Source organism: Tamandua tetradactyla, chromosome 10, assembly GCF_023851605.1.
Source record: "Tamandua tetradactyla isolate mTamTet1 chromosome 10, mTamTet1.pri, whole genome shotgun sequence".
NCBI classification, from domain to species: Eukaryota; Metazoa; Chordata; class Mammalia; order Pilosa; family Myrmecophagidae; genus Tamandua; species Tamandua tetradactyla.
The window spans coordinates 47,908,621-47,934,494 of NC_135336.1; the positions used below are offsets into that span (position 1 = coordinate 47,908,621).

At 37.3% G+C, this 25,874-nt stretch overlaps 1 protein-coding gene, 1 long non-coding RNA gene and 1 pseudogene across 4 annotated transcripts in view; 2 read left to right on the forward strand and 1 right to left on the reverse strand.

Annotated features, from left to right (window-relative positions):
• TBC1D23 (TBC1 domain family member 23) overlaps positions 1–15,499 on the reverse strand; it is a 70,190-nt gene extending 54,691 nt beyond the window's left edge. For 2 of the 3 annotated variants that reach the window (XM_077118600.1, XM_077118598.1), the window contains exons 1-3: positions 15,403–15,499; positions 14,658–14,802; positions 1,752–1,787 (exon numbers count right to left, since the gene is read on the reverse strand). In XM_077118600.1, coding sequence (XP_076974715.1) covers positions 1,752–1,787; positions 14,658–14,802; positions 15,403–15,484 — 263 coding nt within the window. In that variant the 5' untranslated portion in view covers positions 15,485–15,499. The remainder of the gene's footprint in view (positions 1–1,751; positions 1,788–14,657; positions 14,803–15,402) is intronic. The other variant, XM_077118599.1, reaches the window with a different exon arrangement.
• LOC143648853 (putative G-protein coupled receptor 160) lies at positions 2,534–3,653 on the forward strand (annotated as a pseudogene).
• LOC143648473 (uncharacterized) lies at positions 14,501–16,910 on the forward strand. Its single transcript, XR_013158561.1, has 3 exons — positions 14,501–15,128; positions 15,491–15,566; positions 16,090–16,910. It is a non-coding gene; the product is annotated as an uncharacterized LOC143648473 (long non-coding RNA).
• The last annotated feature ends 8,964 nt before the right edge of the window (positions 16,911–25,874 follow it).

The window sequence follows — 25,874 nt, forward strand, 5'->3', positions numbered from 1 at the left end:
AAGATCTAAACAAATCAATCACAAGTAAAGAGATTCAATCAGTCATCAAAAATCTTCCTACCAAGAAAAGCCCAGGGTCAGATGGCTCACAGTGGAATTTTATCAAGCATTCCAAAAAGAACTAACACTAATCTTGCTCAAACATTCCAAAAAATTGAGGAAAAAGGACCACTACCAAACTCATTTTATGAAGCTAACTTCACTTTAATACCAAAAAATTAAATAATAAATAAATAAAAATTTTTAAAGCAACTAAATTATGTTATGCTCTTAAAACTAAAAAAAGTTAAAGAAAATCTACCACTAGGAAATAAATGATTATATTAAAAACTTTTGTCTAAAGTCTGTCTTCACCCTAACCATACCACATGTTCTAAAAACTTATTTTCCCCATAATTTAAAAAATTTTGAAGACTGTGTAAGTATATATATAGTATCCCCAAACAGGAGATAAGAATAAAACTTAGTTTGTCTCCCAAATCTTTCCATGCTGTCTTTTTTATAACAGCTGTATTAAGACATAATTCACATAGCATATAGTTCATTCATTCACAGTGCATAATTTTTTTTATATACAGAGATGTGCAACCATCATGACAACCAATTTTAGAACATTTTCATGACCCACAAAAGAAATCCCATATCCATTAGCAGTTACTCATGTTTCTCCTCACCACCCCTAGGTTTAGGCAACCACTAATCTATTTTTTGTCTTTACAGATTTGCCTATTCCAAATATTTTGTACATGATCATTTTAGTGAATCTAGCCAATGTTTAAAACCAACCATAATTCTACTATGAAATACCTACTTTAATATTTTGTGGATTACTTTTCAGTTCTCTTACACACACACATATAACAAAACTGGGATTATACTGAATATATAATTTTGTACTGGGTAGGCTTCACTTATTAATATTTTTCAAAATAAATTATGAACTTTTCTCTCAGTCATCCAATATTCTTAAAAATAAATAATTCTTAATGCCTGAAATAATTGATTTGACCATTCTTCTACAGGTTGGTATCTGAATACTTTCTAAATATCCCTTACATTAACCTTTTCCTACTTCTCCTTAGCATGAATCCCTTTAATAATTATTTATTAATCAATAATTATTTGTTTTAGCTTCCCATCATTTGGCAAAGTTTTCTTTTTCTTCTGAGTTCTTCTGCTTCTCTGTGTAACGTTCTCTACATAGAGACCCCAGGAATAGGATTAAGGCCCAACCTAATTCAGTTAGGCCACAGCTTAACTAAAAATAACATTTTCAAAAGGTCCAATTTAAATGAGTTCACTCCCATAGGAATGAATTAAGATTAGGAACATTTTTTTTTTAACTGAAAACACATTATCCAACCTACAAAACTACTGTCTAAAGGCATTAAGTCAAGTAAGAGAGGGATCAAATATTATTTAGAATTATAGTAGTATCCATCAGGATGAAAAACATAATTATTAAAGGTGATTTGCAACCCTCAAATTTTAAACACAGAATTACATATGACCCAGCATTTCCAGTCCTAGGTATATACTCAAGAGAAATAAAAAGCTAACATCCACACAAAAACTTGTATATGATTGTTTATAATAGTATTATTCACAATAGCCCAGAAGTGAAACAACCCAAATGTTCATCATGATGAATAGATAAACAAAATGTGATACATCCATACAGTGGAGTGTTATTCAGCATTAAAAATAAATGAAAGGGGTAGGCCACAGTGGCTTACTGGCAAAGTTCTTACCTGCCATGCCAGAGACCCAGGTTCGAGTCCTGGTGCCTGCCGATGTAAAAGATAAATAATTAAATGAATGAATGAAGGGTGCATGGGTGGTTCCAGCGGTAGAATGCTCACCTTTCATGCGGGAGACCCGGGTTAGATTCCCAGATCATGACCATATACCCCAAAATAAAGAGTAAAATTAAAAAATAAATGAAGTACTGCTACACATACAGCATGGATGAACCTTAAAGAAGCTGGACATAAAGGTCACATATTGTACGATTCCATTTATATGACATGTCCAGAATAGGCAAATAAAGAGAAATAGGAAGTAGATCAGTTTTGCCAGTAGATCAGGGGCTTGGGGAAAGTGGAAATGGAGAGTGACTACTAATAGGCATGTTTCTTTTGAATGATGAAAATATTCTAAAATTGATGGTCGTGATGACTGCACAACTCTGTGATATACTGAAACCACTGAAGGGTACACTTTAAATGGATGAAATTATGGTCTATGGATTGTATCTTAATAAAGATATTAAAAATAACTTCATCAAAAAATGTTTAGGGGGCTTCGAGCCCCGCAGGGCAGCTGTGCGGGAAGGGGGTCGCTGTGCCCTGGGTGGCCTCGGACCAGTCTGCAGAGCAAAGTACTGCTGGGAGGAAACGCGCCTGCTGTGCCCCCCACTCGTGAAGAGATTACTCACATAGCATCTGGTATAGCAAAATGAAATGCAAGGAAGCAAAAAGATGACTGAAGGAAGCAAACAGAAGTAAAACAGGAAGAAGATAAACAGCCAAGAAAGACCCACAGGAGAAAGAATGGGATTGGAAAATGAAGTGAAGCAGTGTTTCATCATATGTGTTTCAACAGACCTGAAATCTAACTAAAAATGACTGCTCTCTCTTCAAAGAACTGCTCTTTTCAGTACCAGTTACATCAAACAAAGCAGCCCCTAGACATTAGCTGTCTTCTGTTTTAAATTATAGTTGGGAAAACATTATTAAATATCCTCAGACTAACAATGAGAAGAAAAAATACCTATCAGTATTTTATGGAATATTTTTGCATTTCATTAGCATTTGTCGATCCTTTACTTTTGGTAAACATTTCCCTTATATCCTATTCCAGGGATTTTGTAATTTTAGGCATTAGGTTTACTAAATACCAAATGTGTCTATTTACTCAAATGATTTCCTTTTCTTATGGCTTTTTGCATTATCCAGGATTTCTGGTAGCTTGTATAGATTATTACTTGGATTTCTCTAACACCACTAAGTTTCCTTTTAAGTGTCAAAAGAAATAAAATTATTTTTATTTGGATTTCAGTCCTTGCTTATGTTTTGGGAGATCCAGCTATCTACCAAAGCCTGAATGCACAGAATGTTTATTCTTGTCAATGTCCTTTCTATGTCAGCATTCAATGTTACTGGTTGTCATTTTCCATGATGATAATTTTATTTATTGCTTTCATAACCTCTTGGTCAGAAGTTATTACCTTGGTACAGGCTATACGGATGACACCATATATGAATGAGGCTATCCTTTATTTTCCCTTTTCATGCTATTCTAATTATATAGTGAATTCAAAGAAAATATCTTGACCAAGCTCATTATCTTTTTTCTTTTTTTTTGGTACCTGGCTCTGGCTTGTGCTAATTCAAGTATTCATCCTTTTACTGAAAGTAGAGTTTCCAGCTTATATTGAGATGAACATTCCCTGGTTGTATTTTGTCAACAGTTTTCTCATTGCTTCAGTTTAATGGTTTTATTGTCACAAACTTAGTTTAAGGGACATTGCATTACCTGTGGATCCATTTGTCAGCTGGTAATGCTGCTTCATTCCATTTATAACTCATAAACTTGAGTAAATTGAAAAGCCCATATCAATAATAATGTTAATTTGTTGCAGGTTAAAATGAATCAAATCTTACAACTACAGTAAGACAGTTTTACAAACAGGAGAGAATGACTTAGGACGCAGAAAAATGCTGAGTTGCATAGTGGTATATTAGTGATTGAGAGTTTGATCCTTAATGATTTAAAGCATTAAATATGACCTGAACTGAAGCTTTCCCCTCCAACTTTCATACCTTTATAGACTGTCTTCTGGCACTATGATATATTTTTTTAAAGTTTTCTTTTTTAAAAACAAAAGAATCCCAAGAAAAAGTTTTTACACCTGTTTAGGAATGTTGCAAATTACAAACGTTAGTTATCAGCACTAAAGTAGAATGGGTTGACATTTAGTCACTAATATTTGTGTTACCCAAAAAAGTAAAAGGTACAAACTGTTATGTAAATCTGAGATTCAATGCCAACTTTAAGATATGAACCTAAATAAGCATTTTTATCAAATAAAAAAAAAAAGTTTAGGCCCTTTTACATTTAGGGCTTCAAGAGGAAACTACTCTGTCAAATCCCAATTTACCATTTAAATGAATGAGAGTATTTCACTACAAAGGGTCTGAGTAACACATTAAGTTAATAAAGGAATAAGGGCTCACCTTCCCTCTTTAATTCCTCAAGTTGATAGCAGAACATGATTAACTACATTATGGGAAAAAAACAGAATATGCTTTTGAACAGTTGTCATGGCAGCTCAATGGCAAGAGAAGCAAAGAATTTAAGGGTATAAAAGTTTAGAGGCAGCATATTATAGAGAAAATGGTAAGAAAGTTAAAGTAACAAAACTTGACAAGAGACTCCACACATGGAGCTGTTGTGGACCTAGGATACAAACTCAGTTTCTTCACCTATAAAATGGGGATAGTAACAGAGACAATCTATTGAGGACTGAATTATGCCCCTCACAAAAGGCATGTTCAGGTCCCAATCCCTATTCCTGTGGGTGTGAACCCATTGGTAAATAGGGTCTTTGAAGAAAGTATTAGTTAAGGTGTGTCCAAACAGAATGAATGGGCTTTAATCCAATAAGGAAAGGAAACTGGATACAGAAGGAGATATCATTGCAGGAGCCCAGAAGTCAATGGAATTGGGAAGAAAATGGAGAAGATGCTGACATGTGTGCACTGCAAGGTTATAGAAAAAATAGGAAATTAAAGCACCACCTAATCAAAAGAGGTGGCAAAGTATAAAGCACATGAATATCTTCTGCTTACTAGAATACCCCTTCCACCCCCTTTAATTCCATTCCACCTTAATACCCATAGCTCGCTTGAATGTTCTTTCCAATGCTCGCTTGAAAATCAATGAAGTAGCCCTATAACTAAGCAATTAGCAACTTATTCTCAGCAAAACTTATTAAATGGTTTGTATGACTTTCCACAGCCCATTCAACTTCAGATTAGCACTGTCATACCTAAGCATACTAAGATAGATTTCCAAAACACCTAAGATAGGATGTCCTCTGGATTGAAAAAATATCTAAAAATTTATGAAGTCTCACAATCTATCAGTTAAGCTAAGTCGAGCTCATTAATTTTAAAAATTCTTAAAATCTAAACCTTATTTTGCTTTACAAAAAAATGAAAGACTGTAATAGTTCAAAAAGACCACCTAGAACCAGAATATATGTAATCACTTTGAATTTAGAGTACAGAGAAACTACATAGAATACCCAATTACCAAAATTTTTAAGAAGTTAACTTTGTGTCTTAAAGTGCTCAGGTTCTAGCATGTACTATCATTTTCTTAAAATAAAACTGTGGAAGCTATATTCTTGGGAAATCAATAAAAACCCAAAGTCTGCTATGTAAACATTTTAAATGTTATTTCTGCTAAACGGGATATTGTTCAAAACTCTGAGACTGCTGGCAGTATTAAACAAAGGCAAACAATAAAATGGACTCAGAAATCTTCACTAAAAATATATCTAAGATCCAAAAATATAAATAATAATAGTGTATGATCCTCCCATTTCCCCAATATTTCCACATTTACTTATTCAAAAAGTCCTATACAGGACCTACCTCTTCAAAAAGTCATCTCTCTCCTTTCCTTTACAATTCAACTCCCTGAAAACAGCAGTTTCTTCTCATCACCACTTATTCTCTCCTCTACTTCAAAACCTTTAACACTCTATTAAAAGTGCCTCCATCTTTCTCAGTCATCATTCTTTTTACAAACTCTGCAAAGTTTGACTCTCCTGAAAACACTTTCCTTTGGTGTCCAGTAGCTCTTCTCTATCTCTCTTACCCATATTCTAAATTTTTTCCTTCCCTGGCATGTATATTATTTTATTCAAACCTTCAATATATATGTATTCAATACTTACCATCATGCTACTCATTGTTCGAGGCACTAGGCATCCAGCAGTGAAGAAAAAGTCCATGCTCTCATGTAGCTTACATGCTACCTGGTAATTCCAAAATTCTAGTCCAAGTCCTATCAAATAAATCTGGTTGACTACAGATGAGAGTGGCTTTTTCTGGGGTGCATTTTATCCAGTTTGTTTGGAAAGTACCATACATGAGCACAGGTTACATCACGACAGCCTAGTCGTTTCCCCATGTATATAGCATACCCCAATACAAACGTCTATTTAAAACTCTAAAATAACTAGCAAATTCGTTTTAAGCACCAGTAAAGCGTGTGACAGTAAGTAAGCAGTGGCAAGTTGGATGTGACTAGTTGTGGTTTCATGGAGTAAGCAGTAGCAAATTGGACATGACAACTTGTGGTTTCATGGCTTACTTTGCATCACCACATTTCTGAGTATTTCTTAATGCCTAGGTCATGAGATAGCAGCATCAATGCTTTGTCTGAACTTACTGGCTGTTGTTGTTAGCATGCTAGTTACAAATTACTATGAGACCAAAACTCCTTAATTAGTTTCTGAATATGTTGGAGTCAGAGAGATTTACACTCCTGAGAATCATGCCCCATACGTGGGGGGTGAGGGGAGGGCAGTGAGTTCACCTGCCAAGTTAGCTTAGAGAGAGAAGCCACAACTAAGCAATAAAGGAGGCTCTTAGGCATAATTATCAGTAGCTTTAACCTCTTCTTTGCAGCAATAAGCTTCATAGGGGCAAACTCCAAGACTGAGGGCTAAGCCTATTGAATTGGCTATCCCAACTGCTTGAAAGAATATCAAGAATTTCTCAGATGAGGAAGTGTTCAATATTTCCTCTTTTCCCAGTTCCCGAGGGGGTCACAAATCTTTTTTTTATTCTCTGCCCGAATTACTCTGGGATATATCGGGGCATCACACTAACCTGTACAAACCAACAAGATACCATAGATTTATTTCTGATGCATAATCCATGTAGATTAAATTGCTCTGTTTTGCTAAGAAAAAACAAGATTTATTGTCTAAGTAAAAAAAGCAAACAAGCACAACAAAAAGTTCTCATAACTTAACTGCATGTGTAATTTGCAATGCACTTGCTACAAGATTTTGTCTATAGAAACTGAGCATCTTCTCTACTAACGATTATAAACATCCCAGTGCTCTAAATCCTTATAAATTCTACGCTTTCTCAAAATAAAAAGTCCCTAACACACTGTTTTAAACATATGAAGTGACTTTCTAGTACTTTTACTGCACAAAAAAATGCATCTTTTTTTTTTCATCAACAAAGCAGTATTTTATCTAGCAACAGAAAATAAGAGGGTATCCTTTGCCTAAGAGAAAGTAAGGGATGAAAACGGAAAGTCAGAGAGAGTGCAATTTCTATTACAAATTTCCATGTACTCCAAAGTGCAATGAAAAAAGAAATATCACCAATATTATTTTTCTTGAAGTGATCTTTTTAGAAAATAAAGGAAAAACTCTTGCAAATGAAGTGACAACAGTTTGCAACATTTGTGCAATTCTTTTACAAGAGTATTTAACCAATGGGGATCTTAGTTTGGCGAATAAATACTGGATTTATTTTTTTAACCTAGTTTCCAACCAACAACAATGACTTATTTGATGCAAGAGGATCTCATTTACTTTCAAGTAGGTGATTAAATCTAAATGGAATTTGCAAAATAAAGTTCAAGAATTTCTGGTATTCAACTACACATTGAATACAGATACATTCTTTGATGTGTCACTTTTATACCTTAAAACAAAGACTAGAAACTATTTAAAGGGTAAAATGACTACATGGGACTTATTTTAAAAGCAAATTTCTTATTTCTCCAACATGACTGAAAAAAGCAACAGAAAAATTACTGAGCTGATAAACTTACTGGTTATATATTCTTAATATCACTGCAAATCAAAATAAACTGCAATTGTAGTGTTATAGATATTATATAGACAAATACAGTGTAATATAATCATACCACCTGTTTCATATTTACATTTATCTATATATGGTTTAACAATTTATTATAAAATGTAATAAATTATATTATTTATATAATCTATAGTTTAATATATATTAAATAGATGCATATCTTAACTAGGTGATATATGTAATAATAATGTATCTTAAGGTTAAAAAACTAATTTATTGAAATGATCTTTTGCAAGGGATAAAAGAACATATGAAAACAAAAAGTGTTATAAAGCTATAGTATATAATGCTCTGTATCATATCTGACCATACCATTTATGAATTGTCCCTTTCTGTGGGTGCAAGAGAGACAATGTAGTACACAGTTTATACATAACCTTATGCCCTATTAGGTGCCACAGATAACAAGCAGTTCAACAGTGCACATCTCTGAATATTATGTCTTTGAAAGCACACAGTTGACTGAGTATAGATGTCAAAGTATATGCAAAATACATAAGTATATGCGATAGACCTTGGAAAGAGCACAGGACTTATTTTAGTAAGGAAACATGAGTTTAAGTCCCAGATCTTCCACTAACTGAGTTTGTCATCTGATTACTTCGTGACCTCTCATCTCTAATGAACCAAGAACAATAATTTATAACCTTCCTCAAGACCTGTTGTAAGATCCAAATGAAATGGTATTCATAATTATTACATAAAGGGTAAAGCTCTATGCAAATATATAGTATTTTCATATATTTTCTTGCTAAAATGATTAAATATTACCATAACAGTGCGTTTGATGTAACAATTGCTTTAAAATAAGGAAAAACAACAAACACTAAAGTCTTCCTACCAAACTATGAAGTGTTATGTCAGCTTAAGGATAAGAAAAAAACTCCTTTAACCTTCAAGAAAAAGGATGAAGGCTTGAAATAAATTCTTTAATTAGTCATCTTTTTTTTTTAGCTTGAGTCAGACGGTCAGACACACCCTTAAGAGCAAGTATACATTAAATTTCAGGAAATAGTTTTTCCTTTAATTGGTTCCTAGTACTCTTTCATTTCCACAAGAAAAAATTTGATTTTTTGAACTTAACAGAAGACTGTTTTGGTTTCCATTTGTAATTCTCAACATCTAAATAAGTACTTGTAGCACTACCCCTTTTTCAAGCTGTAAAATTCTGTTCTTCTAGATCATGTAACTTCTAAAAATACTAATATTTAGATATTTTAGAAAATATACCTATATTATACTCCTAGAGAAACAAATAATGAAAAACTAAAGTGTCCAAGCAAGGTACAGCAATGCACAGTGTGGTTTTAAATGTTTCCATTTTTTTCTCTCTTAAACATTACACAGCAGCCTGAATATAATCAGTCTTTAATCGATGTTTGCTGAATAAACTATTAATGCTTTGCTAAACTCTATTTTCTTTTTCTATGCTGTATGGCAAGGTCACATTTCATTATTTTTCCATGTGAGTATCCCATTATTGCAGTACCAGTTGTTGAATTTTTGTTTGTTTGTTTTCTGGGAAGAGCAAGGATCAAGAATCGAACCCGGGTTTTCCGCATGGCAGGCAAGAATTCTACCACTGAACTATCCTTGCACCCCCTATTTTGTCTCTTGATAAGCAAGAAAAGGCCTATCTCTGGTTTATATAAGTAGAATCCACACTTCAGCATTGTACAGCAGAAATGATTTGCTAAACATATTTAATCAATTCTGTTTGGGAGACACCTACTCATAAATTGGCTGTATATTGCAATACAAATAACTGGGTGCTCTAAAATTACCAGGATTGCCTCAATAAACCTAGGAATGAGTTTATCCTATCTCTGCAGTGAGTATAAATAAATGAAAATGAATCAATTGAAATACATTTCTTTAGAGCATAAAAGAAAACAATTACCAACTCTAGCCTATGGATATTAAAACATCTATAGGAAACAATATCCTAGAAGTGAACAATTATTATTATTCAGGAATTATCTCTAAAAACTGTAAGATGTGAATTATAATAAAGACATTCACATAAATAGTATTTCCATCTACCCAATTTATTTTACCCCTTATCCCTCCCACTATTTATTTATTTTTTATCCATAATTTTTTTACTCACCTGCCCATACCCTGGATAAAAGAAGCACCAGACACAGGGTTTTCACAATCACACAATTACACTGTAAAAGTTATATCTATATACAATCATCTTCTAGAATCAAGACTACTGGAACACAGCTCAACAGTTTCAGGTACTTCCCTCTACCCACTCTAGTACACCACAAACTAAAAAGGGATATCTATATAATGTGTAAGAATAACCTCCAGGATAACTTCTCAACTCTGAAACTCTCAGCCACTGAACCTTTATTTTGTCTCATTTCTCTCTTCCCCATTTTGGTCAAGAAGATTTTATCAATCCCTTGATGCCGGGTCCCAGATCATCCCAGGATTTCTGTCCCACATTGCCAGGGAGGTTTACACCCCTGGGAGTCATGTTCCACATAGGGGGGAGGGCAGTGAGTTTACCTGCTGAGTTGGCTTAGAGACAGAGGCCACGTCTGAACAACAAAAGAGGTTGTCTGGGGAGTCTACCATATTTTTAGACTTAGAATAGAGATAAGACGGTGCATTATTAACTGATACACACACACACACACACACACACACACACACAAATATACAAACAAAATAGAACATCCAGAAGTAGATCCATATAAACACAGGCAACTGAACTTTTTTTTTTCAATATAGTTTTACAATCATTCTCAAAGATCAGAGCTACTGGATTACAGTTCAACAACTTCAGGCATTTGTATGCAGCTATTCTAAATCACTAGACACTAAAAAGAAATATCTATATAATGAGTCAGTAGTCAGTCATTTGTTAAATCCTAATTTTTCAGTTACACTTCCTCTCATTTTATCTTTCTCTCAATCTTCAGGGGTATCTGAGCAATGATCATTTTAACTTCTTCAGGCTGGGAGGGGGTGTAGACCTTATGGGGTAGAGGAATAAACTTGGCTATTGTTCTTGAGAGACTGGTACCTCTGGGTTTCAGGACTTATTTGACCAAGGATCAATCTGGAGGCCTTACGTTTCTGAAAAAATAAACTTACTAAGAAAAACTTTTATAGAGACATAGATAGAGGCCAGGACATTCCCTAGGATTTTCAGTAATACTGTTGGTTATGGCATGGCATGCTGTGGTAGTTTGAAATATTTGGCTCAAAGCTTACATAAGAGAACTTCCAAAATGACCTCTTAACCCTATGTGAAATCTCTTACACTGAAACTTTATTTTGTTCCTTTTCTTTTTCCCCTTCTGGCCATTCTCAATTCCACAATGCCAGGGCCAGGCATCTCTGCTAGTCATGTCCCACATTGCCAAGGAGGCTTATACCCCTGGGAGTCATGTCCCACATAGGAAAGAGGGTGGTGAGTTTATCTACAGAGTTGGCTTAAAGAGAGAGGTCACCTCTGAGCAACAAAAAAAGGGCTCTGACAGTCTTAGGCATAATTACATGCAAGCCTAGTTTTGCCACTGTAGAAATAAGTGTTACAAGGGCAAGTCTAAAGATTGAAGATCTGACTTACTAAATTGGGAATGCCTAATACCTGAGAGAATATCAGAAATTCCCCAAGTGGGGAAGTTTCACATTTTTCCCTAGTCCTTCAAAGTGACTTTGCAAACAGATTTATATTTTCTGCCCAAAATACTCTGGGATGTATCCAGGTATTATATTAACCTATACAGAGTAATAACTGTCATTCCCTATTGTAGGTACCATATACTTGGGTTTTTTAAATAAATGACCAGACAGGTTAAATTAGATAGTATGCTACAGAAAATGAAATTTTAGACCAAATGAACACCTTCTCCTTTGGTCTCCCACAGAATTTGAAGTTTCAAAACACAGACAATATCATCCTTTATCCTGTATTCTGATTTACCTTAGTTTTAAGAAGGTTCGTTTCATTCATATCTCTGATTGGTAACATCTCTTTTTCAGCTTCTTTAACAGTTGCTATATGGAGTAATGCTGACATTCGGAGCTGCAGAACTCTAATTCTGAATCTAAGGTGTCCCACAGATACCAATGTTCCAGGGAACTACCAGGTTATACACAAAGAGCACAGCAACTTAGAATTTGGAAAATACAGTTACAACTCAATAATTGATCTGACTGCTGTGAGAACTTACAATCTAGGAGCCGTTACAATCAGCTTTATTTGAACATTCTGTACTCCTTAACCATCAATTGCCCAATCTCTGCCCACTTTCTAACCCCTGATAACCTATGTACTCAAATTCAATTCTCAGAATTTGCTCATTATAGTTAATTTATATTAGTGAGACAACACATTATTCATGCATTTTTCACTGGCTCATTTCACTCAATGTAATGTCCTTATAGGTTTATTCTCTTAGCTGCATGCCCTTGCTTCACATTTTAATGCTTTGAGATTATAAAACAGGAAGTACTGGGGGTGCTATTTACAAAGTGCACAAAATTTTGAAAAAGAAGAACCCATCATTCTCAAAACAGTTCCTATTTACATCTCAAATTAACAATAGAAGCTTCTTTTGGAACTGATGGTTTCATAATTTTAAGACAACCTTAGCAATAGTTTTAAGAAGAGCTTAACAATAAATTAAAACCATGAATTAAAAGTTAATATCATGAAGGGTGGTGCGATAGTGGCTCAGTGGCAGAATTGCCTGCCATGCAGGAGACCCGCGTTCAATTCCCAGTATTCAAATAACAGCACTGTTCAAATAAAAACAGCATTAAAAAAAAAAAAAGCCTCCCCATTTCAACAATCCATTCAACAAGCACTTTAACAGCAGAGGCTTTACAGAACACATGGTTCCCAATCCAAAGTCTTTCCTGATTCTATTCAAATTCATTTCTGGGCATAGATGGGAGAAAAAAGGAGAAACATTAGAAGAGGATGGAGGGATAGTAAAATCATAGCAGAACACCTCTATTTTACATTCATGAAAACAAACAGATCAAAAATGGGAAGCCACATCAGAGACACAGCAAACCTAGAAGAGAACAAATGCCCCCTCTAGCAACCATTCACAGCATGTCCTTTGCCCCTGTAAACCAGACACATAACAATACTCCCATCCTAAGTACTTCCTAAAGACACCTTAACTATAGTAAAATTTCTCCTCATGGCCTTCAATGGATCAGCTGATTACAGCCAGTTTATGATACAATTTGTTCTTCTGAAACTGCAAACTCCATATTATAACCAGCTAGGTTATTTTCTGAAAATTTTTGCAATCTCTAGTTCAATGATTTTAAAAAGGTCCCTTTCATTAGATGAGAAAAAAATAAAATGTAATGAGTATCCAATTGGTAGTTTTTTTTCACACGTTGAAATAATATTTTGGACGTATTAGATTAAATGAAAAAGATTATTAAAATTAACTTCTTTTAGTTTTTTACATGGCTACTAGAAAATACTTAGTCACACATATGGGTCACGTTATATTTCTATTATTGGACATGCTGATCTAATTCCTATTTATTTTTCAAAGCCTAATGCAAACATCATTGTTTCCATGAACCATTATCCAGTGACTCCAGAAAAACGGTTTCTCCTCTTCTGAATTTCCATAACACTTCTATTCACACCTCCCAAACAATGTATCCATTTTACCCTCTCCCTGTCACAGCTTCCCAACTACAATATAAGCAAATCGAGGAAAATAAACTGTATCTAGGACACCTGAAGTTTTCCTCCTACACCTTGAAGAGTGTACTAAGTGCACTAAGATGATGCCTAAAGCCTGTTAACTGAGAGATGAACTTCTCAAATACTGTATTATCCATGCCTTTCAACAATTTCCAGTTTCTTCTCAGGGATTAAAATCGAGGTCTACAAACGTTCTGTATTATTTTTAGGTAAACAGGCACCAATATATAAAGTTTCCTTTCTTTTTTTTTTTTTTTTTAATGGTGTTGTCCCTAACAGCGTATTGTGAAGACCAACTATTTCAAAAGTAGGAGTCTATCCCAAAGATTAACAGGACTGGAGGACTCAAGCCTACCAAACATTTGTTGGAGGTCCTCCCACAACTCCAAGTATAAATTAGGGAAGTATGCAAAGTCTCGGGAACTTTAAGAGCAGTGTCCCACAGCACATTCAAAACCATGAAAATCGAGTCGTGAGAAAAGCAGTAGTTAGAAAAACAACTTGCGAAAGACACGAATGGTGGAAAGGCGTAACAACAGATAAAAACCAGAATAAAAATCACCTCAACTATGTGGGAGGGATTCTCCCCAGGTGTACTTTCCAACCTCTGAACCCTCAAGAAAAGGTCGGAGGTAGTAATTTCAAATAGTTTTTTCTTCAAAAGATATTGTAGTGCCTCTGATCTGTATCCAAGAAACTTCCTTCCCAGCCAGCCTACTCCAACTCCCCGGGTCAGGGATCTCTGCCCCAATCCAGTCCTTAAACCACCCTCCGTAGCACATTTTTGAGACAGGTGGACCAAGCCAGAGGACCAGACGGAAGCCTTTCGGCCGCTTAACACCCGTCTCCCTTCGCTTTGAGTCCTTCGGGCAGAATGAGGGAGGCCGAGGGGGCGGGGCAGGATGCCGGACTTCGCTGAAGTCCGGTCTTCCCGTTCTATGCCGGCGCTTGCCGGTGCCTCTGGGATGGCCAGGGTGGCGAGAAAGAAAAAGCAGATGGGCAGTGGGAATCAGTCCCCGGCTTTCACTCACCAGATGTCGCCGCTAGACGTTGGCAGTGGCTGGACCTCTTCTCCTTCCGCCATTGCTGTTGACGTCCACGTCACTTTGCCGAAAAGCGGACCCGGCGCCGGTACCGACTCTGAGATACGGGTGTCGTAAAAGATCCTCAGACGTCCTAAATGAACAAGAAGGAAAGAAAGACTGGGACGCAAGGGAGGGGAAGAGAGCTACGTCACGACGTCCCGACGCCGAAAAGAAGCGTTGGACGCTTGGGGGCGGAGACTTTGTGGAGAGAGCGGCCTCTCCAAAGACTACATGTCCCAGCCTGCCACAGGATCCTGGGGTGGGCGGGGCTGGTGGTCAAGCTCCTGCGGTGTCCAGGAGTCCTTATACGTCTGCCGCTTCGCTTCTTGGCGACTGCTTGGCGTCTTCAATCCAACTCGCTAAAGAACTTATCAAACTCAGAAATGAGAGTCCTCACTAATGGAGAGAGGAGGGAAGGTGGGAGCTTGCACAGGGAAGGTGGAGGTGGGAGAAGAGCCCGCATTTTACTTACACTTATTTTACTATATACTTATTTAAAACAGAATTTATTTACCATAACAACTGGCTTTGGGGAAAGAGTGAGGTATTAGGAAAATGGACCACCCCTGTTTGTGGGGCTCTGTAAAAAGTACAAATGGACGCCGACATACTCTATATCTGAATATTTAAAAGTTGTAAGTAGAGCTAAATATGAAAGGAAATAGGTACCAGCCTCCCACCAATTAACAACCTGGGAGATCAGATCCAAATTTAGACTTCTCTAACTCTTGTAGTTCCAAGCAGGAAAAGCTGCCATGTTCCTTCTCTTCCATCCTCAGCTACAGCATCCAAGCTCCAGCCACAGCGCCAAAGCATCAGCTCCTTTAGCTCCACTGACCACCGCTGGGCCTAGAAGTGAGCACACCCTCAGGAGGATGCACCTGGGGAAAAGATTTTGCAGGGCTGGAAAATAGTAGAAATGAAGGAGAGCTACATGTAACAAGATGTATGAATGTGAAAAAATAAGAGTTAAATGAACAAAACAGATCGTAGGCAAATATAAAAAATATGTTGCCGTTATATTTGGTGTTAAAAACAGGCAAGCAAATATATTGCTTAGGAATAGATGTATGTGTTTTTAAATAAATAGAGGCGTGGGGGGCGGTGCAAGGGTAGTTCAGTGGTAGAATTCTCACCTTCCATGCAGGAGACTCAGGCTGGATTCCTGGTCCAATCCCCAGAAAGCAAACAAGCCAAACAAAAAACAAAATTCAACAATGATGCTGCAATAATGGGATACTCACATGGAAAAATAATGAAATATGACCCTGCCATACAGTATACAAAATGATAATGATAATAGTACGGGGAAATATATAGGATAACTCAGTATTGGAATTACATTAACCAAAAACCTGTTTACTCTTTTCCCCAAAAGGCAATACTACAGAGCCATGTGTTATTGTACTCACTTCCAAGCCCAGGATTTCTACTAGAAGATCAGTTTTCTCTGAGGAAAATTTCTTTAAACATAGATGCTGAGTTTCAAAAACAAAAACAAACAAACAAAACCAAATACAAGACATGAAACCAAATCAAATTATTCAGGACCTCAACAGGGTCCGTTCAGTTGTTGCCGGTAGATATTCAGAAGTTTTTCTAAAATGGTTTTATAAAACTATTAAACAAGTCATTGACGTGACAAACAGCTGTAAACTGGTTAAGGCGATTCTTATCTTCAATTGTAATTCATTTTGAATGTAATTAAATCAGCGACTTGTTGTATACATAGCCATACTTATGCTCCTAGGCCTTAGGCTTCAGATTCTTCTCGACCAAACTAGGCCTCAGTTAACTTCCTCTTTTAGAAACGGCCCCAGCTTTCAGCTATCTGCCCAGCAACCTATGACAAGTATATCACCCCACACGCTAGCTACCTCTTCATAGGATAGCATAATAACCGCATATATCACCTCATATCATACCATCCTGCTTCTCACACCTGATAGGACAAAAGCTAACCACACATTATAATGTGGCTTAACTCATTAACATACCTGCTTAACTCATTATCATGCTAATATAACTATACGTGCAAACCCCGCACCCAATCGGAAACAAACACATATCCTACCCAACCAATCACTATTAAACACCATCCCTTCTCCCAGTTATCTCCACCCTCTCCTTACCGCTATATAAACCCTTGTACTTCCTCAAATAAACGTCCTGGTGCGCAGACTTGCTATCTCCTTCTGGTCCCGTGGTCGTCATTTTCTCTCGTCGACTGCGCGGGCTCCGAAACCAGCTCGAGCCCCCCAGAGGCGATTGATCACCGCCATCCCCGTTCGCTGGCGCGGGGACCCCTCGAGACCGGGACTTAGCAAACCCGGGCCTCCCCAGGCGGGCGGAGCGTGAGGAACCTCGGCTGCCGAACCCGCAGCGACTGTTATATAATCTATGTGATAAAAATAATATTAACATATTAAAAATATATGATGACATTTTCCAAGTAGTGCCTCATTCTGTAAAAGTAAAGTAGAAACTTCTGACTTCCATTCTCCATTTTAGCCCTTGGGTCTAAAGTGAGTGTCTTATAGGCAGCATATAGATGGGTACTGTTTTTTAATCCATTCTGCCAGTCTATGTCTGTTGATTGGAGATAAATATGTTATAAAGTAATAACATGTAATAAATATATTATTACAGTAAAGGCAGTACTTTATTGTATAATTTTGTCTTTTGGATTTTATATGTCACATCTTATTTTTTTCTCTTTTTACCTTTACTGAGAGTCTTCATCTATACACTCTTCTCCACACCTCTCTCTTCTGTCTTTTCCCATCTGCCTGTAGTTCTCCCTTTAGTATTTCTTTTAGAGCCACTCTCTTAATCACAAACTCTCCCAGTGATTGTCCTGAAAATATTTTAAACTCCCCCTCATTTTTGAGGAAGGTTTTCTGGACATAGAATTTTTGGTTGGCAGTTTTTCTCTTTCAGAATCTTAACTATATAATACCACTGTCTTCTCACCACAATGGTTTCTACTGAGAAATATGCACGTGGTCTTATTGAGTCCCCTTGTATGTGATGGATTGCTTTTCTCTTGCTGCTTTCAGAATTCTCTCTTTGCCTTTGACATTTGACAATCTGATTAGTAAGTGTCTTGGAGCAGGTCTATTCTGATTGGGGTATGCTGTGCTTTTTGGATCTGTAATTTTATGTCTCCCATAAGAGATGGGAAATTTTCAGTGATTATTTTATCCATTAGTGTTTCTTCCCCTTTTTCCTTCTCCCTCTGGGACACCCATAACACATATATTCATGCACTTCAGGTTGTCATTCAATTCCCTGAGACCCTGCTCATATTTTCCCATTATTTTCCCTATCTACTCTTTTGTTATAGGATGTCAGATGTGCTAATCCTTTCCTCTGCCTCTTTAAGTCTGCCATTGTAGATCTCCTTTGTTTTCCCATCTCTTCTACTGTGCCTTTCATTCCCATATGTTCTGCCATTTGTTTTTTCAAGCTTTTGAGTTCTCTATATTCTTTCTCTTTTGTCATATCTTCCCTCAACTCTTTGATTTGATTTTTGATGTGATTTTGCATGTTTATTCAAACATCCTTAATTAGTTGTTTCAACTCCTGTATCTCATTTGAAATGTTGGTTTGTTCCTTTGACTGGGCCGTATCTTCAATTTTCCTAGTTTGACTTGTTATTTTTTTGCTAGCATTTAGGCATTTGATCTCCTTAATTAGCTTATTCTGGAGGTCATCTTCACTTTTTTACCTCGGTGTGGTGGTTTCAAAGTATTACATACCCCAGAAAAGCCATATTTTAATCTTACTTCAATCTTGTGGAGGCAGCCATTTCTTTTAATCCTAATTCAATACTGTACATTGGAAACTTTTGATTGAATTATCTCCACAGATATATGCCATGCCTAACTGTGGGTGTGACCTTTTGATTAGATGGAGATATGACTTCACTTCCCATTCCAGGTGTGTCTTGATTCATTTACTGGAATCCTTTAAAAGAGGAAACATTTTGGAGAGACAAGAGAGATGCTTGGAGAACAGTTGCTTCACAGAACAGAGACACGGATGTTTGGAGATGCTTGGGGCCCAGTAGACGTCGCCATGAGATGTTAAATAAGCCACAACCTGGAGAGAGCTAAAGGAAGCCAAAAATTGAAAGCCAGCTCTAGAGAAGCAAAGCGGGGAACTCTACAGGAACAGAGGCAGAAGGCAATGGAGCCCAGGAGCAAGGGATCAGCAAGGGACCAACATGCCTTCCCAGCTAACACAGGTATTCCAGATGCAATGGCCTTTCTTGAATTAAGGTATCTTTCCCTGGATGCCTCAGTTTGGACATTTCCATAGACTTAGAACTGTAAACTTGTAACTCATTAAATTCCCCTTTTAAAAGCCATTCCAATTCTGGTTTATTGCATTCTGGCAGCTTCCAAACTAATACACAGATTTTCTTGTTGGTTGGTTTTGTTCTCTATCTGTTCTTCGTCATTCCAGTTCAGCTTATTCTAGACCTCAAGTGTGGCTTCTTTTTAATTGATCACAGTTTTTCAGCTCTTGTTTTTCTAGTTCTTGCCCTGCCGTTGTGGAACATTTTTTTTTTTCTTTTTGAGGAAGGTCTCCTCAGATATGATCACCCTCAATCAGATTTTCCCAGACCAGACAGTCCACATCTCAGGAGGAGGTTATAAGCAATATCAAGTTTCTATGAAGGTGAGACCTATCAGGGTGTCAGACTTCCCTCTGAAACCTCTTGACTCTGTGCTTTCCTATCCTGCTCAGCCTGACATGCCTGTCAGCCTGCATCTTCCCACTAGTGTAACATGATGCAGTGCCTTTAATTCTCAGCAGCTATTCCCTGTGGTGTGGTTGAGACAGAGGCTGAGGTAGAAGGTGGGCTTAGGTTGTGTCCTTGGAACCTGAATTCCCTGCAGGAGGGCAGCCACTTGAGTTGGGCCTTGCCCCCCTCTTCTTGGTGAAGATTCATATTTTAGGGAATTATTCCCTTTTACCAAATAGTTACTTTGTCCCTCAGAATGCCTTAGTTCCTCTTTTGCCTGGGCAGTGCTGGAGCCTGAAAATGCTTGCCATTCTATCTAATGTTAAAAAGTGAAGGGAAAAAAAGGCAGAAAGAGAGAGAGAGAGAATAAAAAACTTTTTCACGGTTGGACCCCAGCTCCCTGGATTTACCAGTCAACAGTTGGAATTGGTATATGTCTTTATATGTTCTCAGTCTCCATGTGCTCCTTTTCTTGGGGCCCAGCCATTTTCCAGTATCTTGGCTGTCCAACTAAAAAAAAACCCTGTTGTTTTTCTTGTTATTGTTTTTCCATTAGCCCTGCCCCCTCTCTATAAGGGTGAAAACTTCTGGTTCCTTTAGTGTTTACTCCAGGTTTATCTGTGCTTGGGGCCTGTTTTGAGCAGTCTTAATTCATTAATTAATTCTGCAGTTGGAAGTTGGTTGAGATACCTTCCTTGCTCCTCATGGGGTTTGTTTCTTTTTCCCTCAGTAACCAGCTTACCTTGTCCATAGGGGCAGGGCACTGGCCTCCACACCTTGGGGACTTACAGCTCTGTGTGGGATCTCAGCTGTTCCACCTGTTCCAGACTGGTGTACAGTGTGTGTCTGGTCAATGATGTCCATGCAGTTCCTGGTTCTTTACTAGCTTCCCTGGAGAACAGACCAAATTCCATACCTCACTATGTCACCATCTTGCCCCACCTCCTCCATTTTCCTCATCAACCTCTTCTATGGTCTGTCTAGTATTCACTCTGAGGTCATGAAATTCACCATGATGATGTCCTCTCTCCTCCAGTGATAATTCTAGGAATTTACTATTATCTTAAGTACTCATAACTTCATTTATCTTTGATTTCTCTTTCTAGACTAGGTCCCCTGGTTCAGTCTCTGTTAGCTTGGGTTTGGGTTGTTGAAATCCAGGTGACTGGGTTACCATAGATCTCTGTAGTAATTAAATCTTCTGCCCATAAGGCCATTCTCCTTTTTATCTTGCTCTTTATAAAGGACAATTACACTTCCCCACAACTTTCTTCATTTTCTGAAAGGACAAGGACCTCACCCCGTTGTCAATACCCAGACTGTTAAGTTAGTGTTGATCCCTCTGGTTGTTGAGTCCTCTGAATAAGCCCTTTCTTTTGTTCTGGATCTGGTTTGTCTGAATTACCCCCAACATGCCTTACTTCCTGAGAAAATGAGGACTACACTATGCCTACAAACTATTTTCTAGTTGGTTGAAAATTTTTATGGGTGTATCTTTCTAAGTTGTGTGTGTGTGCTTTTAAAAAATTTTCAGGTCCTGCCATTTATCTGGACTGTTGGTGTGTACACAATGCAGACACTTCCAAGATGTGTCTCTGAGAAAGGGAAATCCCATCACTGCATCATCCACAAGGGGTGTGTCTCCTGACTGCTTGTGTGTATCTAACTGTAGTTCCCGCATCCAAATGGGAAGGTGGGATATAATTCCATATTATCCTTTATAAAATCAAATTGTATTTTTTATATCTACATTTTGGATGGTTACAAAAGTAGTACAAACCCCATACAGAAAATTCCAACATATTCCTACCCCATCCCAAGATACCTAGATCCACCACATTTTTCTATGTTTGCTGAATCTATCTTTCTATCCATTTTCTGAACACTTAAGTGTAGGTTGCATATATCATGCTTCTTGAACACAATACTGCCATGTACATCTCTGAAGAACAAAGATATTCGCTTATATAACCATCTTAAGTACAGTTATCAAGTTCAATAAATTTAACATGGATATGAAACTAATAGTCGACATTCCAACTTTTTCATGTGCCCCAATAATATCCTCTTGAGTCTTTTCTCCTTCCTTATTACATCATATATTACATGTACTTCTCAGTCTCCTTAGTTGCCCCCTTTTTAAAAATTATGGGAACATAAAAACAACATAAACTTTCCCATTTAATCACTCCCAAGAATACCTTTCAAGAGGATTAATCACATTTACAATATTGCAGTACCTTCACCAATTTCCATTCCTAAAACTTTCCCATCTCCTCAAACAGAAACCCAATGTCCATTATATATAAATGGTCCATTTTCCCTGACCCCTGACATCCTATACTCTAATTTTTGCCTCTATTAGCTTGCCTATTCTCTGGTGTTTTCTTCATAGTTATCATTGAGCTTACACCTAACATCCTAAACCTATAAAAATCTCATTTGCATTAGTATACCAATTTATATTCCTATACCCTTCCATCTCCCCACATTTCTATAGTTGTTTTCACAAATTACAGGTTGATATATTTGAATGCAAAACTACTGATTTATCATTACATTCTATATACTTGCCTTTTAGGTCTTATAGGAAGTAATGCTTCAATCTCTGGCCTATTGTCCTTTCCTTTCAGTCTGCCGAGTCCCCCTTATCATCTCTTGTAGGGATGGCCTAGTGCTGACAAATTCCCTCAACTTTTGTTTGTCTGGGAATATCTTATTTTCTCCCTTATTTTTGAGAGACCTTTTACTGGATATAGAATTCTTTGTTGGCATTTTTTTTTCTTCCAATGATCCCCTTGATCTGCTGTCTCCATGGGTTCAATGAGAAACCAGCACTTAATTTTATTGAGGTTCTCTTTTATGTGACACATTGCTCCCCTCTTTCAGCTCTCAGAATTCTCTCTTTAGCTTCAGCATTCAATAGTCTATTATGGCATGCTGTGGCATGGATATATTTGGGCTTATATTATTTGAAGTTTGTTGAGCATCATGGATATGTATATTCATGTCTTTCATTAAATTTGGGAAGTTTTCAGTCATTATTTCTTGGAGTAGTCTCTCTGCCACTTTCTCTTCTTCTCCTTCTGGAACTCCCACATATTTGTATGCTTGATGTTGTCCCACAGATTCCTGAGGTTCTTTTCATTTTTCTTCATTCTTTATTTTTCTGCTTCTCACACTCAATGATTTTAATTATCTTCTACCTTCAAGTTCACTTATTCTTTTTGCTGCCAGCTCCAGTCTTCTGTTAGCCCCTCCAGGAAATTTTTATTTTTATTACTGTGGTCTTCAGCTCTGTTTGCTTCCTTTTCATAATTTCCATCTCTCTATAGATATTCTCTTCATGTTCATCTATTTTCCTGATTTCCTTTAGTTCTTTGTCCATGTTTTCCTTTACTTCTTTTGAATATATTTAAGACTTTTTTTCAAGTTTTTGTCTTGTATGTCCCAGGTCTCTCCTTCTCATTGATTATTTCTGATGCTTTAATCTTCTCCTTTGCCTGGGTCTTTGTTTTGTAGTCTTTAATGGAAACTTAGGCATTTTGATATTTTAGCATGTTATCACTGAAACATAGACTCTGAGGAGCCTAGTTCTTAAGCTTGTATCCACTTAGTGTTATAATAAAGCTTTCTGTATATGCCAGGAACATTTTTTAAAAAGAAAAATATAAAACACCTTCCTAATCTTTGCAAATTTGACCTGTGTGTGTGCTCTTCAACACTGAGTTTAGAGAATTAGCTTGAGAACAAATTGTAGGTGCCTCCATGATCCTTTCTTTATGTGCATCTTGTCTTGGCCACGCATTTGTGGCTCTAGGAATTCCCCATTTATCAATATGAATGGCCCCTCTTATGTAGAAAACATTTTCTTTATAGTACCAGGCACTGCACTATATGTTCTTCAGCCAGCAATTCTTACCCCAGGCAGCCATAACTTGACTGCTCTCACACAACATTCTGTAGGAGAGCATTATGCAATTCCTTCTACATGCAGAGGAAGTTCTGGAAAGGTGAGCCTGTGACAAATGTCTTGATTCAATCCCCCAGTCTGCTACCAGACCAGAGAAACTGGACTAGACATAAAGATTCTCCATATGTGCATGGTACTGGGATTACTCTGTTCCCTCTGGAATCAGGACAAGGGACCCACATTGGAAGCAGTGACCAGCATCATCCTGAGTTAGTAAGGGAATGGTAAAGAGAACAGTGGTAGCACCATAAGATCCTACCACTTTTAACTTGCCTTTTTCTTGGTTTGGTGTTCTCCCTGCCCTGTTACTGCAGTCCTTTAATTATTCTCTGGAGTTTGGGAAGATGTTTCTTCCAGTTATTGCTAGTTATTCAAAGTTACTATAGGATAAAGAAGCCCTGATGCATCTCACTCCACCATCTTGATCAGGGCAAGGCCTGTAGGTATGTATTTTCTTAGCATTCACATAATCAGAAGTGGACAGCAATCTGCAGGTTGAGTGAATCTGAATTTTTTTTCTCTCTTCTATGAGCAGGTGGGTTGATACAATACCAGCCTTTGGTAGTTAAGGGAATGGGTTTTAGAGAGATTTGCTGAAGCAGCTGCCAACCCAATGGTATCATCCTCATCCCCTGTAGCTCTTTTGATACTTCAGTGACAGCAAAGGATTTTGCGAAGTCAACATCCCTGTGGTGGAGGGATGCCTCATACAGACCTTGACATACAAGGTGGGTGCTCAAAAAATGCATGTCAGGTGAATGGCTATGCAACCTGGCTCAGGGACAAAAGGATACTTGGTCATCTCTGCAGTAATCACTTCTACTGTCCATCCAGTTGATCTCCAAGTAAAGGTGCCCACAAAACAATTTATAACAATTAATAAAGCATAAGAGAGATTTAATAACATCCTCAAGACTTCTTCTCAGCCAAAGGCCCAGGGACTTCTACAGGTCTAGGCCGATCTTCTCTCTATATTCACACCTTACATCATTAACCCAGGTCCATTTCTATTACTGTCATATGAATTTCCTTGAGGACCTGGTAACTTTTTAAAGTAGTGGATCTAAAAAATTAATTATATATTTTCATTTTCCAAAGATAACATAAAATAGTAACACAAATGTCCTAAGTTTACTGGCTTTTCTGTGACGAAAAGGGATGATTAGGGGTGTATTACCGAGCAGCTACTTCTTCCTGAAGACAAGCTGCCAACGATCCTGGACTGCTCTGTAATATGGGAAGGCACATGGCAGCGTCTGCTCATCTCTCCCTTCTCTTCTGGGTTGCATTGCTTCCAACTTCTTATAAAATCAAATTGTATTTTTTTTTCTTGCATGGGCAGATATCAGGAATCGAACCTGGGTTTCCAGTATGGCAGGCACAAATTGTATTTTTATCAAGTAAAAAGTAAAGTTTTTTTTGGCTTTGAATGAACTTATAAAAGAACAAAAATTATTTGGTCTTCCGTGCCATAGTATTATGCTATTTCATGCATAAATATGTAATTTGCATTGTGTTATATGTACTTGCTTCATATTATGCCTATAACACATAGTACATTCTCAATAAATATTTGTTAAATTAACTAAGGGATTGTTTTTAAGTATTTTGGAATTAATTAATTAATTCAATTATAGAAATTGCTGAGTGGGATCAGGAGGCAGGTACGGATTGTGAATTTACCTGCGTCATCATGATTGTCATGTTAGTCTACTAGAGTTTACTTTATTTTTCATTGTAATATTATAGCTTTTTTATTTTAAAAGAGGGAGAGAGATAATCATAGCTCTTGAGTTTTCATTCCATATCCAATCTACCTTTTCTTGACTTTGGTTTATTCTTTCCTCAGGTAAAGATTATCTGAGTTATTTATGGCATAGCACATTGCCTCAAAACTTGGTATCTAAAAGCATTAGAGATTTCTTATATCACAATTTCTGGGGGCCAGGAACTCACAAGAAGCATAGCTGGATGGTTCTGACTCAGGGTCTTGTGGGATTACAGTCAAGGTATTACCTAGAGTTGCTGTCATTCAATCATCTGAAGGCCTCACTGGGGCTGGCAGGGTCCACTTTCACTTTCATGTAGGTAAGTTCTTACTGGCTGTTGGCAGGAGGCCTCAGTTCCTCTCCAAATGGTTATCTACCTGGGTTGCTTGAATGTCTTTTTGACATGATTCCTGGCTTCTCCCAGAGTCAGCATGCAAGAGAGACCAAGTTCAAAGCCACAGTGTTTTTTATGATCTAGCCTGAAAAGTCTTGCTCCATCATATCTACAGTCTCCTAATGGTTGCACAGGTCAACCATATTCATTGTGGGAGGGAACTATACAAAAGAATAAATTACCAAAAGTGAGAATCACTGTGGCCATCTTGGAGGCCTACTGTCCATGAAGGGATATTAAATCCTGTGTGTTATTCAGTATCCAATCAAACTTG